This window comes from Setaria italica, chromosome V (genome assembly GCF_000263155.2).
Source record: "Setaria italica strain Yugu1 chromosome V, Setaria_italica_v2.0, whole genome shotgun sequence".
NCBI lineage: Eukaryota > Viridiplantae > Streptophyta > Magnoliopsida > Poales > Poaceae > Setaria > Setaria italica.
Window position 1 is genome coordinate 6,125,806 of NC_028454.1, and position 17,441 is coordinate 6,143,246.

Genomic DNA, 17,441 nt, shown 5'->3' on the forward strand with positions numbered 1-17,441 from the left:
TCCCATTGGCTGCTTCATTTGTACCTTCAAGATGCTGTTTGTTTGGCCAAACTTAAGCACCTTTTCCTCTGTAGAAACAAATAAACTGTATAACTAAATAGAAAGTGTTTACTCTAATACCTCTGTTAGTTGTTTTTTTTTCCTGGCTGGCTAATTTCTTTAAAATTTTTGCTATGTAGTTGGAGCTGCTGGATAAAGAGTGGAACTTCATCGTGTTCCAAACAGAACATAACCTTGATCTTTTTGAACCTTTCCTAGCATTCAGGCGTGCCCTCCTTAAGGTTTTAGGTTGTGAAGAACATCTCGTAACTCATTTATTTCAATCCGCTTCTGCACTCCGAAAGGTACTCTCATTGTTGTTGATCGTGGCCACTGTTTCACATTGTAGTTCTTACGTCATTATGATTCTTTTTCTGGATTCAGGGATTAAGGTTTTCTTTGGCAGCAGCTGCTTTATATGAACTGAAAGAACATTGTTTTCACCAAGATGGGGGCATCATGCCAAATACTTATTTCCTTTCAAGGGTACACATTTTACCATTGAGTTATCAAACTGTTGGTTCCATATCACCACTATTTGAGTTGCCCTGCATCTATAGTGATACAGTTCCATCATGAAAAGAAAAGAAGTATTGTACAAATTCTATCCTTCTAGCATTGTTAGGAATTTTGTTGCAAATTGAGGCTTTGTTTATGCTACTATACAGTCTTCTATATTGATGTTTGTGAGTCCAAGTGCAATGTTCTAAATAATACTCCGGCTGGTTTCTTTTTCTGTGGCGTACTGGATTTGTGATATTTTACCAAAAATATATTGCTTTCAATACAACAAAAACTTTATTCCCAAGCAAGTTGGGGTAGGCTAGAAATGAAACTTCAATTTTTACCAAAATATATGGCATTCATGCAGTTTAATTCTATTTTCTCCTTATTCGTTTCTGTTGTAGCCTTGAGTTGCTTGAGGGATTTGGGGATAGATTAGAAGGGGAAATTAAAGGAAGAGGAAGGGGCAGTATGGTTCACATGAACAATAACACAATGAACGACTCAGGTTGTTACCTTAGAAGGATGCCCTTCCTGCACGTGTTTTACCCTTAGTTTTCCCTGGTTTTTGTCATAGCTTTTTAACTCTAAATTCAGCAGCACCTTAGGAGGATGCCCTTTCTGCAGGTGTTTTACCCTTTGTTCTCCTTGGGTTTTGTCATAACTTTTTAATTCTTAAGTTCACATATGTTACAAAGGATTTTTTTTATACGAATTCTATTGAATCAGCTGTCTCCTATGAAAATCTTGTGCAATTCCTACCTTCCAAATGTACTTCAAATCTAGATTAGTCATAGAATTGTATTGCTTCAATAGTACTGCAATCCATGCATTGGACAGCTCTAGCAATTCCTTCGAATCGTACAATCCTTTTTCCTTTTTGTGTCATTATGAAGTTTTGCAAATGGACTAAGCAGCTTCTGAGATGTTGTATTTTGCACTAATAATAATGCACCTATTGATTTTTGAAATATACTGAATCTACATCTTTGTTTGAGCTTAAACATTTTGCTGTTTATTAATCACCTCCTTGTGAGCATTTGTTGTCTTTGATCTATTGGTGCTCGTATTATGTTAACCCTACATTTGTTTGCTCTACAGCTTGAAGAGGCTAAACTGCTGAGAGCACAAGGGCAGCATGATATGGCAATTAGTCTTGGTAAATACATACTACAGAAGCATTCTGACAAGAAAGACGTATCAGATGTCTATCGACTAGTCGGCAAGTGGTTGGCTGAAACAAGATCGAGCAAGTAACTATTGACACTTTGTGGCTCACATTTGGTCTCTGTCTTAGAACTGTTTCCAGTTTTTTCATGTGTAATAGTGTGAATGCTCTTGATAATTACTCTGTAGCTCCGGAACTATCATTGAGGATTATTTAAGACCTTCCATGGATCTTACTGAATTTAAGAAGAGCACAGACAAAAGGTACATGTCCAGGCAGTGTCGAACACATTTCCATATGGCACATTATACATATAGTTTATTCAAAAGCTACGAGGAAAGACTTTCATCTAATGAGTGGCAAGCAGCTCTGCGACTAAGGAAATACAAGGTAACCTATTGAATATGACAATCCGTCAATATTTGGCTTCAAACTGTATTACTTTTAACACAGGTTCTATTCATTGCAGACTAGGGAGTTGGAGACACTGATTAAAAGACTGAAAAGTTCATCTAAGGCAAGTAGATGGCCATTACTTTTGAGGTCCTTCAAATTCCAATGCTTTTGTTCGTGATAACTTACATGCTAATCTTTCGATTCTTCAGGGTGTAAAGACTGATTACTCAGTAAAAATCCAAGAGTTACGGAAACAACTTGCACTAGACAGAGAAGAAGCACAGAAGATTCAGGTGTGCGCTTAGGTTTGGTATTTGGTAATGATAACTTTAGAGAGGATCTTGAGGATATTTTCTCATCAATTATATTGGAATGTTTGATCATCAATTATAGAAGTATAACTGTAGTCCAATTGTTCTATGAAACATCACTTAACTGAAATAGCTAGTATACATGAACACAGAATATTAATGGGTCTAGCAGAGCCTTTTTTAACATGGAAAGCATGTATTAAAATACTTTGACTGCCAAACACATTGTTGTTTTGCAATACTGCAAAATAATGTGATATTTTGTGCATGATGTTTCAAGAAGTTTCCAGAAACTGTAAAAACTATAACTCCTAAACAGGCCCTCAGTTGCCATATCCAAAGTTAAATGGCAAAAATTTCATCCTGCTAACCAGGAATAATGCTTCCATTTATGGTTTATTTATGAGAAGTGCGTAAAATCACTATTCTAAAAATTTATACCAAAACATAGATATATCACATATCATGCTGTACACACATGTCGAATTCCACCATTACTCTGGGCTATGTACCAGAAAATACAATGCACTGCCCACATTTGATTAATTATCCAGTCATCTACGATGCAGTAGTGGAACTTTTCTCAATAGCATTAGCATAGCATTACAGATATTACATGAATGAAAAATTATTGGATTTTTGTGGATCATTGCATTATGCAGTTTTCATGAATGAGGTGCAGCCATGCAGTTTCCACTCGGGCACCAAATTCGGGATCACTTCTGTATTTAGATTAGATGTCAAGTAATCTGAACACTTAATATCTAATAAGAAACCAGTTACATAATTTAAACCTTATTGTTTAAAAGTACATTTAAATGCTGTGCAGAATCTCCCGATTAATATTAATCTTGTGTCATCATTATCCAATTTGCCTTTTCATCTTTTGCTAAATTTGAATTCTCTGGTTAGGATGACCGGGACAATTTCTTAAATCTAGCACTTCAAGGGTACCAACGTTCCCTTGTTGTTGGTGGCAAATATGACCTACAAGTGGTATGTCATTTGTATTCGGATATCCATACATCTGCTAATCATTACTATTATTTTTTTTGCCACATCAACCAAACTATTCTTTTGCTGGTAATTCATTTTATTTTGCTTCACCGGAACATTTTCTCTTCAGGTTTTCCGGCTGGTCTCACTGTGGTTTAGTCTTTTCTCAAGGGATCAAGTTGTGAAAGCAATGATGAAAACAACAAAAGAGGTTAATTTTTAAGTTCTTTTTCTTTATTGAATTTGTACTGATGTCAGCTTCATAAAAAAGAAAACTTCATTCTTGTTGTATAGGTCCAATCCTACAAATTCATACCATTGGTTTACCAAATTGCTTCGAGACTCGGAAGCTCTAATACTCAGGGCTCGTCAAACTTCCAGGTATATGTATGGTTTATAATTCATTTTCTGTGGATTAACATAATTTCTCAAGTAACAATATTGTTTTCTGTAGCAGATTGCATTAGCTTCACTTTTGAAGAAAATGGCTCTCGATCACCCATATCATACAATATTTCAGGTACCTTATATGTATATGGAAAAAATGATCACTAAATATTACTCCCTTGGTTTCATATTGATTATAATATTGCTAATAGTGTTAATGACTAGTGCTATCTGCTAAGAACAGATATAGTTTATCTCGAAAGTACTGTATCTCAAGATGATGCATTGAGTATGTTGCTCTGTTGATGTAAGATAAGAGTTGCTAGTATCCCAACTCCTGCTGCCAGGAAGTATTGTGCAAGTTGGTTTCTGTTTGTGTAACATCTGTGATTCTGTGAACGCTCACCATAAGATCATGAGGATACGAGGATCCATAATTTAAAAGCGAAATAACATATGATACGATTACAATAAGTTATACGGATTCATGAAATGTGTATGCCGATGCAGTTACCAGTTTTCATATGCAATGAGGGCTACTGAGGAAAAAAAGGCCCATCCATCAAACTTGAGTTCCATCCATAGTATTTTCCAGGGACAGTATACATGTGCTCCGGCTGAAATATTCAGAGTGTGCATCTCAACTTAGATCTAACAGATTACCGCAGTTAGTGTAGTGTGAAGCAACTGCATTATGTCTTAAATTAATATCAATTACCAGATCTTTTTCAGACTATTTTCAGAACTTAGAACTAACTGTTTTGCTGTGCATATCTTCTGTGATTAATTGGTTTTCAGCTTTTGGCTCTGGCAAATGGTGATCGTGTTAAAGACAAGCAAAGGAGTAGAAGTTCTTTTGTTGTAGATATGGAAAAGAAGCTTGCTGCTGAAAATCTGTTAAAGGAGCTATCTTCCTGTCATGGAGCTTTGATTTGTCAGGTTCCAATTCTATTGAAACTTTTACATGTTCTTACCGCTGAAGTGGAGCAAGTATTTGCTGTTACAAGATATTCTTTATGATGTTCATTTCCACATCTTATAGATGAAACAAATGGTTGAGATCTACATTAAGTTGGCTGAACTGGAGACCAAGAAGGAGGTCAGTACACTTTCCAAACAGGAACTTGGAAACTTTATCCATATTCATCATGTTGACATTATTTTCCATCCAACTTATTGTCAGGACACTAACAAAAGAATTCCGCTGCCCAGGGAGGTCCGGAGCATTTCTCAGCTTGAACTTGTAAGATAACCTTTTATGAAATATGTTTTTGTGAACTTGTTTTGCGTCCATAGCCATTTAGGCCTTGTTCGGTTAATCCCCTTTAGGCCTTGTTCGGTAGCCATGGATTAAATCCCTAGGTGGAACCTATCCAGGGAGGGATTAAGTGAATCCCTCCCATCACACTCAAACCCTGTGGCGATTGCTTCCCCTAATCCCCCTCTTGGTTTTGAGTGTTTGGTTTGACTGGGAACTAATCCATGCAGGTTTTCTGTCCTTCTCAGTAGTATAAACCAACGACAACACCCAGTGCAACAAACAGTCCATTGCTCAATGGCAAATACAATGCATGTACCCGTACAACTACAGACAAGAGATAAAAATCACGATGTAAAGCAGAAGACAAGTGAGATCTGAAGCACAAGTGACTAATGTTTCGATAGTAAACTGGAAATGATAGACCAAAAATAACTAACAAAGAAAAGAAAGAAATCACTGTCAACATATTAGAATGACACTTTGGCATATCACAGGTCCCAATGTTGTTTCATTCCTTGTAGCCAGTTCTTTATCCTCACCTGAAAAGGAAAAATTTGGGAAGAAAACACATTAGATATAAGAATCAACACAATTTACTATGGAAGCAATTATCTATGGATGGACAGGGCAAACAAACAAGATGGCTACAAGGGGACCTTTCCTCATTTCATTTCTTTTGGAAACCACCCCTCTGCATACTGGTTACAATTCCCTCATCTTTATGCACACAAAAATGGGTCGGTTGCATAACAGTAACGATGCAAGGGGGTCAACTAAAGGACCATTGCTGCAACAGATTGCAGACAGGAAACCCCAAAGCTATGTTTAATATACACACAACAACTGGGAAAGAATTCATCGGAAATGATCACTTCATACATTAGCCAATGTTTGGAACTTCATACATTACTAGTACATATGTATACAATGAGGTGTTTAACAATGACAGCTGACAGAAGTCACAGAAGCAGAACCTGTGAGATTGTTAAGGGTTCGCAAAAAATATGCCTTCCAGTTAGGATTTGTGTTTATCAAGAATCTTACTTTAAATTTCATAGTTCACAGTAATTGAGTTAACTCAAGCAAGGTTCTGCTTCAGTCTGATCTCATGGAATGCATGTGTCAATTAGGAAAAAGCTAAGCACTAACAAGTTACTTTATACAATCACATTGTAATGTAGAGGTACATGTCCATAATGCTGAAAGTAAAAGAAACACACAGAAATTTGTTTGTACAAGCACGATTAGTTTGTTGATAGCACGAAATTGGTCACACTGATAGCCTTGAGGCTGAAGGCCATTCAGCTACTTTTGCTAAACAAACACACAGAAGTTCTGACGGCGGTCATTGACAAGTAAACAAAATTTTGAGGCTCTGAAAGTACCATACAATGCTTGTATTAACACTAACGAGGCACCCGCGATGACCAAATCATCTATACATGTAATCATTGCAACACATCTACTACAGTAGCAATACTGCCACCAACGGTTCAATAGTACAACTGTTGAACCAATTTTCAGGCAAATCAACAACCCCATTTTGCGAATCAAGAACTCCTACACGAATCAAGAACTCCTACACGAATCAAGAACTCCTACATCTAGATCAGGGCATGTGAATCAGAACCCTAGCACGTAGGGGAGAGAAGAGGACAAAGGCGAGGATGGGTGACTCACCGGCAAGAAGACAACCACAGAAGGGGATGGGCGCTTAAGGGGAGAAGACCGCATCGGCGTCGGCGTGCCGACCTGCCGTGCCGCCGACCTGCCCTTGCGGGTATCCACCACTGCTGTCGGGAGGGGTCGGCGTCCTCCTGCTGCTGCACCCACTCTGCCGCCACTGCAGCCGGACAGCTGGAGATGTCACGGCGCCGCCCCCCTCGCGTGCGCAGAGCCGCACTACCTCCCGTCGCCTCCGCCCTTGCGCAGAGCCGCAGACGAAGAGGTTTCGTTCCACGCCCCTGAGAAGATGTTCCGTTCCCGGGCTGGGGTGGGAGGAACAACCGGTGTTGGGCCGGGATTCAACATGCGCCGGGGTTAAACAAACAGTAATTTCTCGGTGGGCCAGGATCCTAACCAGGCTGGGGTCACCCCCGTGAATCAGGCTGCATTCCCCGCCGGGAACAGCATAACCGAACAAGGCCTTAGGGGGATTTTGACTTGTTAGGGATTTAATCCCTCCCAACCCCTCTCCAATCCCCTTCAAACCGAACAAGGCTTTAGGAAGTCAGGGTAGTCTCAAATAAGACGAAACATTTTGTTCTTTATTTGTAGGACTCATAACCCATTTCAAATTATTATAGTTTGAATTTTTCTTTTGTTTTCTTGTTGGCTTCACCAGGTTCCCGTTGTGACTGCTACAGTTCCAGTTGACCCTAGTTGTCAGTATGAAGTAGGTTCCTTTCCACATTTTAGTGGGTTGGCTGACTCTATTATGTAAGTTGGGTTTTGCATTTTACACATTACTTGCTTGTTGCTCCTGGAGATTCTGTCTGATATTTGTTGACTGTTGGCGTTCTTATGGCAGGATAATGAATGGAATTAATGCTCCCAAAGTTATAGAATGTTTTGGCTCAGATGGTAACAAATACCGCCAACTTGCAAAATCTGGAAATGATGACCTGCGACAGGATGCTGTATGTTCTTCTCTTTCAGTTTTAATAATGAGATTTCTAAGAGTTGTGTTTGGCATAAAGATTTTGACAGCCTGGGCTACCAACTACGAAGAATGTTCTAGCACTTTTTATCCTTTTTCCAAACATTGAATTATGTAGGTTCTGTTCAACCTTCTAACTGCAAGTGGTTTACAGAAAGATTCCATATTTATCATTATTTATATTTGTGTGCCATCAGTGCCACAGATATTGCTGTCTACATTAGTAACACCAATATACGCTGGCATAGGTGCAACCAGTATACACACAACTGCTGGTACCAACCACTAGATAATTTGTTTGGCATACTAAACTACTGACCATATTGAATGATAGTTCCCAAATAAGATTTGAGATTCTAGACTGCAGTATTTATATTATACTGTACATCTCGTTACTGTTAGACAATGAGTATAGATTATGGTTCTGTTGACTAGATTATATTGGCATATTTAAGTAATAGTGCTTTATTAGATTCTCAGCCAAATCAATGATCTAGTCACATCAAGTTCACTTAGCCTTCTCTGCCATGTCATGTAATCTGATAATGTTCCCCTTAAATGTCGTGAGTTGAATTGGCAGGAGAGAATCTCAGAGTTGGTAAATGAGAATCTATTTTGTGCAGCATATATTTTGGGATGAATGAGTAACACCAAATGTGAAATTGCAGGTGATGGAGCAATTTTTCAGTTTGGTAAATACTTTCTTGCAAAATCACAGAGATACTTCTCAAAGGAGATTGAGAATCCGTACATACAAGGTAGCAGCGAATGCCATAAATTTAATAAAGTCTTCTCTGTTTTGTAATTCTGGCCCTTGAATATTTGTCTGTCATAAATTTCATCATTGCTTAGTTAAGTTATCCATTGAAGCACTTGTCAGAATTTTAATCTAGGAGCACTTGTGAAGGACTCATCACTAGTGCATGCCTTGTTCTTTTTTATGAAATATAAGTAGGGGAGAGACCTACTGAAGTGACAAGAAAATTAAGCATTAAGTTATAATACAAGAGGATGCATATGATGACAAAGACCTCTGACCCAAATAAGATTAGATATAGGATCCTAAGGATGTCTTAACATGGCAGGTAGAAAGCTTGCTTGGTACATAATAATACCTATATGCTTTTAACTTATTCGTGGTTGAATTGAAATAAGGTTGCAGATGTAAAATTCTTATGTTTGAAAAGATAGAAATCTGCACATCCCTATCTTTTATAGTACATCTGTAAACTTCATTATTGTGAACTTGGAACATTTATTCACACTATATAAAGCACAAAACTTAAACAGATGCCCCTTAATTGCAGGGCAAAATATCAAAAGAGTTTCATTCAAAAATTTAATGAATGGTGTTATTTAATGTATGGTGGCATTTAATTAATTTACTGATGTGGAAGTAAAGTTGGAATTCTAGATGCTTACTATTTCAAGATATTCTCTGCTGTGAATCATAGTTTGAATTTTTCATTTTTCAGGAGACCTGATGTTTTGTACTTGCTTTAGCCTTTTATGGATAGTCCTTAACATTTGACTAATTTATTTGCTCCTCAAACTGTGAGCCATCAACAACCATTATTAGCAAAAATATTTTTTATTTTCAATCCTTTTAAATCTAATGTTTTATTGGTAACCCCGCCCCCAATTTTTTTTAAATAACCCCTTTTGTCAAACTATGGGCCTTGTCAAGTTGTCGTAGCAAAATTGTCTGCCACACCAAGGGTCCAAGGCACATGGCTGGAGTGGCAAGGATGGGACCACACCATGGGCCTTAGCATGGGCAAATGGGCGATCACGCCAAGGCCCTTAACATGGCCAAACAGCTGACTGCACCGAATACCCTTGGCATTGCAATATTGCCACACAAAGATTCGATGAGGGTTATTCTAAAATCGTTATTTGGGGAGGAGTTATTAATTATTAAGAGTTAAAACTCCATAACATTGTATTCTTTCTATTTCTTCCGCAATTTTAACTCCTGAGTTCTGATATACCTTTGTTTCCATTTATTTTCTAAGTTCCTAGTATACATTTAGTACATTGCTAGGCACTCACTAGCTACGGTTCTGTAGCATGTTTAGGGTAATCACATTATAAGTGTATAATGGCACCATTCTGTGTAATGTGTCTGGTACTTGTAATGTTGGTAAAGCCTGATTAATCATACCCATGCTTACTTTTGGAAATATGACAAATCTCTAACTACTTGCTCCTGTATCTTAGGTTGTTCCTTTTACCCCAAGTGCTGGTGTTGTTGAATGGGTAAATGGCACTGTTCCACTCGGCGAATATCTATTGGGGAGGTCTCTGTATACATGATCTCAGTTCTAATATTTAAACTGTATCCTGAATGCTTTGTATTTATTTGCCTTTTTCTTGGGTTTATACAGTACTAGAATCAGTGGAGCACATGGACGATATGGAACTGGGGACTGGACATATCTTCAATGCAGAGAGTATTTAATGAGTGTATGTTCACATGTTGTCTAGTTTTTCGAAATCAATTTTTGCTACTAGATCATGATGAATGTATGCCCAATTTGAAGGAATTTATTTTGTAGGAAAAGGACAAAAGGAGGGCATTTCTTAAAATATGCAATAACTTTAGGTCTTTTCTTTATCTCTATTTCCATTTGCCAATAATCTGATATGTACACAAATGCAAGATGTGGACATAAAAAGCATATCATGTGTGCCTCTTACACTTCTTCCCCCCCTTTTCCTACAATAACCAGGCCTGTAATGCACCACTTCTTTCTCGAGAAATTCTTGCTGCCTGCTGATTGGTTCCAAAGTAGACTTGCTTACACAAGAAGTGTGGCAGCAAGCTCAATGGTAATTTCTTTTAGTTGTCAAAATGCAACTCACATCATTGTCCTGGACAACTACTAAGAATACTGCATGATGCCTATTATTTTAATGCGTTCAGGTAGGATACATCGTGGGACTTGGGGATCGCCATTCCATGAATATTCTAATTGACCAAGACACAGCTGAGGTTGTACACATTGATCTTGGTGTTGCATTTGAACAAGGTCTCATGCTTAAGACACCTGAACGGGTATGTGATGAACCAGAACCATCACATTGTATGTTCTGAGCTTCTGCAAGTAATAATTGCTAGTTCTTCCTTTGTGAACCATGTTCTTTTTTTCTCTCTGGTTGTAGGTTCCATTTCGGCTGACAAGGGACATTATAGATGGCATGGGTGTTACTGGTGTTGAAGGTGTGTTTAGAAGATGTTGTGAGAAAACTCTGTCTGTCATGAGGGCAAATAAAGAAGCATTGCTCACGATCATCGAAGTATGTATGTTATCAAATGTTTTAAGTAATTAAGTGAGTTCAATACTTTAGCTCCTCCTGAGACTGGATCAAATGTATCAGGTTTTCGTTCATGATCCTCTATATAAATGGGCACTCTCACCACTGAAAGCTTTACAGCGTCAAAAGGTAAGAAAATTTGCTTTACTTGATTTCATAACACTCATGTTCATACAACTGGGAGTTACCGGTATGCTTGTTAGGACTTGAGATAGGTAACCAGTACAATAAAGAGCAGCCAGTATTAGGGACGTGTAACTTTGTTGTAATCAAATGAACTCTCAGAAGCCAAGCAAATTCAAAGATCTGAAACCTAATAAAACAACAGCAACAGCGCTTTTTTGTCCCAAGCTTTTTTGTGCAACTGGTATTTGTGTACACTGGTTTTTGACCATGCTGTTGAACACAGATATTCTGTCGGAGAATCTTCCTGCAGGCAACCCATTGAACTGGTATATACGTTTTGCAGGAAATAGAAGATACTGACTCGTGTTTGGATGACTCTCAAGAAGCTTATGAGGGCAACAAGGATGCAGCTCGTGCTATACTCCGTGTTAAACAGAAGTTGGATGGGTACGAAGACGGTGAGATGAGAAGTGTGCAGGGCCAGGTAACCATCTCGTTGATACCAAAGCGTTAAGATATTTACACTTTTGCCAATGCAAAATCACATTGATCTCTGTGTTTGCCTTTTAGGTCCAACAACTCATACAGGATGCGGTAGATGTTGATCGATTGTGCCAAATGTTTCCTGGTTGGGGACCTTGGTTGTAAGCTCCATGGAAATGGATGTAAATTTTGATCAAAGGCAAGAGCAATTTTGTTACTTGTGAAGCTTTACTCGTATGGGGTGTTTCTCCACTTACCCCATTAGACCCTCCGTCAACTTCCTACGGGGCATGATTTGCTGCCTTCAGTACCTGAGCACAAGGGAAGCATGGCATCTGGATGAAGGTCAAGGGGTTGTACAGTTATACATACCACTGCCGATAGCTGTTAGAATTTTGAAGGTCTGCGGTCAAGAGACACTGGCATCTGGCAGTTATCCAAACGTGGGTGTTTGTAAATCAGTTCGACAAGCCTAGGAGGCCACGGTCTGGCTTTTTCTTTTTTCGAATTTAATTAGTTTGAAAGCCATACGGATAGACGCTGCATCACTTGTAGATGCCATCTTGCAGCGTATGCTTCTATCGGCATTGCTGCTTGGATGGTTGGATGCCGTTACCTTTTTGTTTTCTGTTTACTTTGTATACAAGCACTTGAGGCTGTATGTAACTGTTGTACTATCATGATATAGACATAGAAAAGGGATCGTTTGATCATTGATGGTTGATGAAGCAGTACTGCAGTAGGTAAGTACCATTATGGCATTATAGCGAGCTAGCCTGTGCCCGAATTACGCAGAGTAAGAACGAACCCATGATCTGCATTCTTGGACAGATAGTTATGTCCTATAATAATTATTTGAAACATTATTCTTGAATATGCACTGCTCCCTTGTGCGGAAAGCACACAAGCTCGCTCAGTTGGCTAGAGCTCAGCTAGTGAGTTGCAAACCGATGTCATGAACTGTAGCAGACGGTGCCAATGATAAAACCTTACCCCTCCATTTCAAAATGTAGGTCCATCCATTTCAAAATGTAAACAACCTCGAACGGAGGGCGTAAGACTTGGTGCTTATTATTTGGATTAGCTAAGTTATTAATGAATAGCTGGCTAACCATTAGTTATGGGGATCCACCGGCACTAGCTAATAGCTAGTTGGAGTGAGCTAAGTGACCAATGAATGTGTGGAGATGAAACACAATTCATTCTGATTTCAAAGCACTTCCTTATAAATTTAATGTCATGTTATCATTTTTATCTACGTGGCATGAGAATGAAATTCATATGAGACTTGCATTGATAATGGTCTAATAAGACATTGGCAATTTCGGTCTTTTGTGACTAGATTAGCTGGTAGTTACTATGTGACTAGATGGATGGGCATTAGCTGGTCTATTTGAATCAGTTAGAGTTAAATTAGCTTGCTAGCGTTAGTTGAGTGGATCGGCTTTAGAATTCGACATCAGAGCTATTCTACTTTAGACAAAAGGTTATATAAGCAAGTCATCACGACTTTTTTTTTTATTTTCATTATCATGCGGACTTGCACAAACAACCTATATACTATCCTTTTTGTGTGATTGTAGATCTATTTCTCTTTAAAGTATAAATTTACATGTGGCGAACTGAGCGTCTGAGCCCATACCTTTTTAGATTTATTTTGGGATGGAATGACATTTTTTTTAGCAGTAGACAACGTGCTTATTGAATGTGAGACGTCTATAATGATTTTGTCAAGCTCAAGTTCTATCGGTCTAATTTTTCTTTGAGTTAAATACACTAGCGGCCCTTAGACTTGTCCTGAGATGTCACTTAGGTCCACGAACTTGTAAAATCGAAATCTGGCCTCTGAACTTGTTGTGCCACTTAGGTTCATACCCTTCGAAATCCGATGTGGTATGCCAACGTAGCACCACATGGGCAAACATATGCAAAAAAAGCCCTTGAGTTTTATCTTCTTCTAGATCTGCATCCTCCTCGTCTCTTTCTCCTCTCTCTCTATCCGCCGGCCCCACACCCTGCTCCCTCGCTCCTACCATCGGCGGCCACTCCGGCCCCGACGTCCACAGTCGGCTGCCACTCCGCCACCCGCGGCCACCAATCTGCCGCCGCCTCCCGCCCTCCCCTCCTCCTCCCCTAGTCGCCAACACCCCCTCTCTCATGACCCCTCGTGCCGCCACCTCCCTCTCCCACCCTCCCCCGGCCACGCCGGTGGCCATCCCGGAGCCGGCGTCCCCCTCCACCCCATCTCCCTCCCTCTCCTCCCTCCTCCACCCCTCTTCTCCATGGTCGGCCGAATCCTAGATCTAGGTTCGACCGCCGGTGCCGCCGCCTCCTCTGCCGCCTTCAGCGGGCCACGCCGGGCACAAGGGTCGGACTCCACCACGCGGAGGCCGCCCATCCTAGCGGCTAGGGACCCCTCCACACCCGACGCCACCTCCTCCACCACCACCATCGGAGGACCACGCCGAGCGTAGGGGGCAGGCTCCATCGCGCGGGGGCCACTCATCCCGGCGGTTGGGGGCCCCTCCACGCGGGGCGCCGCTGCTTCCTCCTCCGCCGTCGACGAGCCGTGCCGGGCGCAGGGGTCGGGCGCCGTCACCACTGCCCCTAGCGCCAGTGGGTTGCGTTGGTGGGGGCCGTCCGTCCCAGTAGCCAAGGTCACCACCACCTCTCCTGGAGCCGCCACCGCTACCCTGGGCACTGCCACCACCACCCCCGGCTGGCGCGCCACTCACCCGACCGCACCGCGCTCGCCACCCGCGCATGGCCTGCCCGGCGTTATGCGAAGAGAGAGGAGACAGTGTCGGTGTTTTAGACCGGCAACCCGCCTAGGGGGTACCCTAGGTGGTCTTTTATGCGGTAAGGGTCGTCGAGAATCAAGGAATCAATGGTGACGCAAGGAACACGATTTGGACAGGTTCGGGCCGCTAGATCGCGTAATACCCTACGTCCTGTATGTTGGTTTGTATTTGATGAACTGGAGTTGTCCTCGTCTGTCCTGGGCTTGGGTGTTGAGGTATGACCTGCCGAGCTAGGTACCCCTGCCCTCCTTTATATACTCCATGGGGCAGAGTACTAGTCGGATTACAAGGAGGAGTCCTAGTAGGAGTACACGGGACTAGTCCTAGTCGGATTACAGGGGAATCCTAGTAGGAGTCTGACTTCTTCCTTCCTTGCGGGTACTGGGGATGTATCCCCGACAAGCTCCCGAGCGCTTCATAGTCGAATGCAGCAGTCTTCGAGTAGTCTTGAGATATTCGCCGAGTAGTCTTGGTGCTCTTCGAGTACTTTGTCAGGCTGAATCTTTCAATGCTTCTCAAAGCTGCCATGAGGCTATGGTGTGCTCAAAGTCTTGATCAACATGATATTATAGTCTTCGTGTATGGAGGGCGGCGAAAGTCGCACTCCATATGGAGTAGCCCCCGAGCCTTAGGTTGAATCGTAGAATCAGGCTGAGGGCCAAAATCTTGAATCTTCCTCTTTTGACTTGAAAAAATCGATTGTTGGGTGTAGCTTATCAGCCCCCGAGCCTTGGATTGATTGAATAATCAACCCGAGGGTCTTGAATCTTCACTCAGGTCATCATTCGAGTAGTCTTGCGGTGTCCAGCCCCCGTGCTTATGCGCCAGGTAAGTCGTTGGAGCCACGTCGAGTGGTTTTGCGGCGTCTAGCCCCCGAGCCTGGGAGCTAGCTGAGCCACTGGAGATATTAGGAGTACTGATTGGTGCTTAGCCCCCGAGTTCGGGAACTAGCCTGTGCCGTTGGAGGCATGCTTAGTAGGTGTCGCGACCAGCGTCGTCGCCAAAGCTTGACCTGAAAGAAAAAATGCGTACATTATGTAGCATATTTGTAGGATTTTGAAACTGAAAATTTCAGTGATCAGTATGAAAGTTGTGTCATGCTCTTATTTCGGTCATATTCTTCCCGAGTAGTTAGCCTGTTACGATTAGGCCCTCAGTCTCTGGGTAGCCGTTGCCACTGCGTGTGTGAGATCGTTGTCTCATATACGCGTATGGGCTTAGGCATGACAGATGTGCCTGAGGCTTTCACGAGTTAAGGCGTGTTCTGCTCGAGAAGAGTAGTGACCTTAAGAGAAGACAAAAGTGAGAGGAGTCGCTGCTGCGACGAGAAAGAAACTGCATGATTGCGCGTCAAGCTCTTGTTTCAGTCATACTCTTTCCGAGTAGTTAGCCTGTTATGCTTAGGCTCTCAATCTCTGGGTAGCCGTTGTCGCTGCGTGTGTGAGATCGTTGTCTCGTATACGCGTATGGGCTTAGGCGTGACAGATGCACCTGAGGCTTTCACGAGTTAAGGCGTGTTCTGCTCGAGAAGAGTAGTGACCTTAAGAGAAGACAAAAGGGAATATTCGCTGTTGCGATAAAAAGAGAGCGCGGTAGCGCGAAAGAGTTTGCTGCCCTTCGGCAAATAGAGCGCGCGTTGCGCGCAAGAGTTTCCGGCGGGTAGCGCGCATGTTGCACGCAAACGGAAAATAAGCTGGAAAATAATTTAGAAAAGTGACTTAGCTTGATTCGTGAATGATTGTTGATGAAGCCGTGACAGTCGTTGATGAAGCCGTAACGGTTGTTGACGAAGTCGACTAGTTGGAGGCGATTCTAACTAGTTGTCAGTGATGCAAAGTTTACCCCGACTAATTTTTAGTCGAGACGAGTTGAAGTCGTCGACGAGCTGCCCGTGGCTGACGGAGTGGTCGACAAGCTGATCATGGTTGTCTTGATGTGGGCAAGGAGTAGTTCGTTCCGTCTCGCCTGACCCAACGTCCCAGGGTCGGACATGCCCGACCCTTTGAGGATGGAACACCGTCTCGCCCGACCCTTGGTCCCGGGGTCGGATGCGCCCGACCCTTTGAGGGTGGAACTCCGCCTCGCCCGACCCTTGGTCCCAGGGTCGGATGCGCCCGACCCCTTGCCGCAAGGCTTCGAATCGCCCGACCCCCGGCTTGGAGGGTCGGACTTATCCAAGACCCCGAGACAAGGATGCGTTTTGAGTGTAGACCATGCTTGGCTGGAGTAGTCGGCGTGCTTCGAGTCGTAGTTGGACCCAGAGTCGCCGTCGAACTCCAAGTTGTAGTCAGACCCGGAGTCACCGTCGGAGTTCGAGTTCGAATCATGGTGGAACCCGAGGTCGCCGTCGGAGTTGACGATTTGGAGCTAGAACGATCCGGCGCCGTGATGCAGAGCCAGGATCCAAAAACGAAGGTTGCGCCCGCTTCGATAGCGAAGATGGGCTTGATGACGACCGTGCCATTGAGTTCGCGCTGAGAAACTCGACGAGTTCCCCTACCTGGCGCGCCAGCTGTCGGTGTTTTAGACCAGCAACCCGCCTAGGGGGTACCCTAGGTGGTCTTTTATGCGGTAAGGGTCGTCGAGAATCAAGGAATCAATGGTGACGCAAGGAACACGATTTAGACAGGTTCGGGCCGCTAGATCGCGTAATACCCTACGTCCTGTGTGTTGGTTTGTATTTGATGAACTGGAGTTGTCCTCGTCTGTCCTGGGCTTGGGTGTTGAGGTATGACCTGCTGAGCTAGGTACCCCTGCCCTCCTTATATACTCCAGGGGGCAGAGTACTAGTCGGATTACAAGAAGGAGTCCTAGTAGGAGTACACGGGACTAGTCCTAGTCGGATTACAGGAAAATCCTAGTAGGAGTCTGACTTCTTCCTTCCTTGCGGGTACTGGGGATGTATCCCCGACAGAAAGAGACGAGGAGAATGAATATATAGAAGAAGATAAAAACTCAAGGCTTTTTTGCATATATCTTGTACCTGAACCGG

General features: G+C 42.4%; 1 protein-coding gene across 3 annotated transcripts in view; it reads left to right on the forward strand.

Moving 5' to 3' along the window:
• The window catches only part of LOC101786621 (serine/threonine-protein kinase ATM), a 46,398-nt gene extending 34,033 nt beyond the window's left edge, over positions 1-12,365 (forward strand). The window contains exons 55-79 of one of the 3 annotated variants that reach the window (XM_022826866.1): positions 180-344; positions 424-525; positions 1,645-1,796; positions 1,900-2,101; positions 2,181-2,228; positions 2,317-2,400; positions 3,331-3,414; positions 3,545-3,625; positions 3,709-3,795; positions 3,872-3,934; positions 4,600-4,740; positions 4,844-4,900; positions 4,985-5,044; positions 7,407-7,501; positions 7,593-7,701; positions 8,390-8,479; positions 9,942-10,021; positions 10,109-10,187; positions 10,280-10,326; positions 10,454-10,553; positions 10,648-10,779; positions 10,887-11,021; positions 11,103-11,168; positions 11,509-11,649; positions 11,736-12,365. In XM_022826866.1, coding sequence (XP_022682601.1) covers positions 180-344; positions 424-525; positions 1,645-1,796; positions 1,900-2,101; positions 2,181-2,228; positions 2,317-2,400; positions 3,331-3,414; positions 3,545-3,625; positions 3,709-3,795; positions 3,872-3,934; positions 4,600-4,740; positions 4,844-4,900; positions 4,985-5,044; positions 7,407-7,501; positions 7,593-7,701; positions 8,390-8,479; positions 9,942-10,021; positions 10,109-10,187; positions 10,280-10,326; positions 10,454-10,553; positions 10,648-10,779; positions 10,887-11,021; positions 11,103-11,168; positions 11,509-11,649; positions 11,736-11,813 — 2,478 coding nt within the window. In that variant the 3' untranslated portion in view covers positions 11,814-12,365. Of the gene's footprint in view, positions 1-179; positions 345-423; positions 526-1,644; positions 1,797-1,899; positions 2,102-2,180; positions 2,229-2,316; positions 2,401-3,330; positions 3,415-3,544; positions 3,626-3,708; positions 3,796-3,871; positions 3,935-4,599; positions 4,741-4,843; positions 4,901-4,984; positions 5,045-7,406; positions 7,502-7,592; positions 7,702-8,389; positions 8,480-9,941; positions 10,022-10,108; positions 10,188-10,279; positions 10,327-10,453; positions 10,554-10,647; positions 10,780-10,886; positions 11,026-11,102; positions 11,169-11,508; positions 11,650-11,735 lie in introns of those variants that run through there. The other 2 variants (XM_022826867.1, XR_002677785.1) reach the window with 2 other exon arrangements.
• The last annotated feature ends 5,076 nt before the right edge of the window (positions 12,366-17,441 follow it).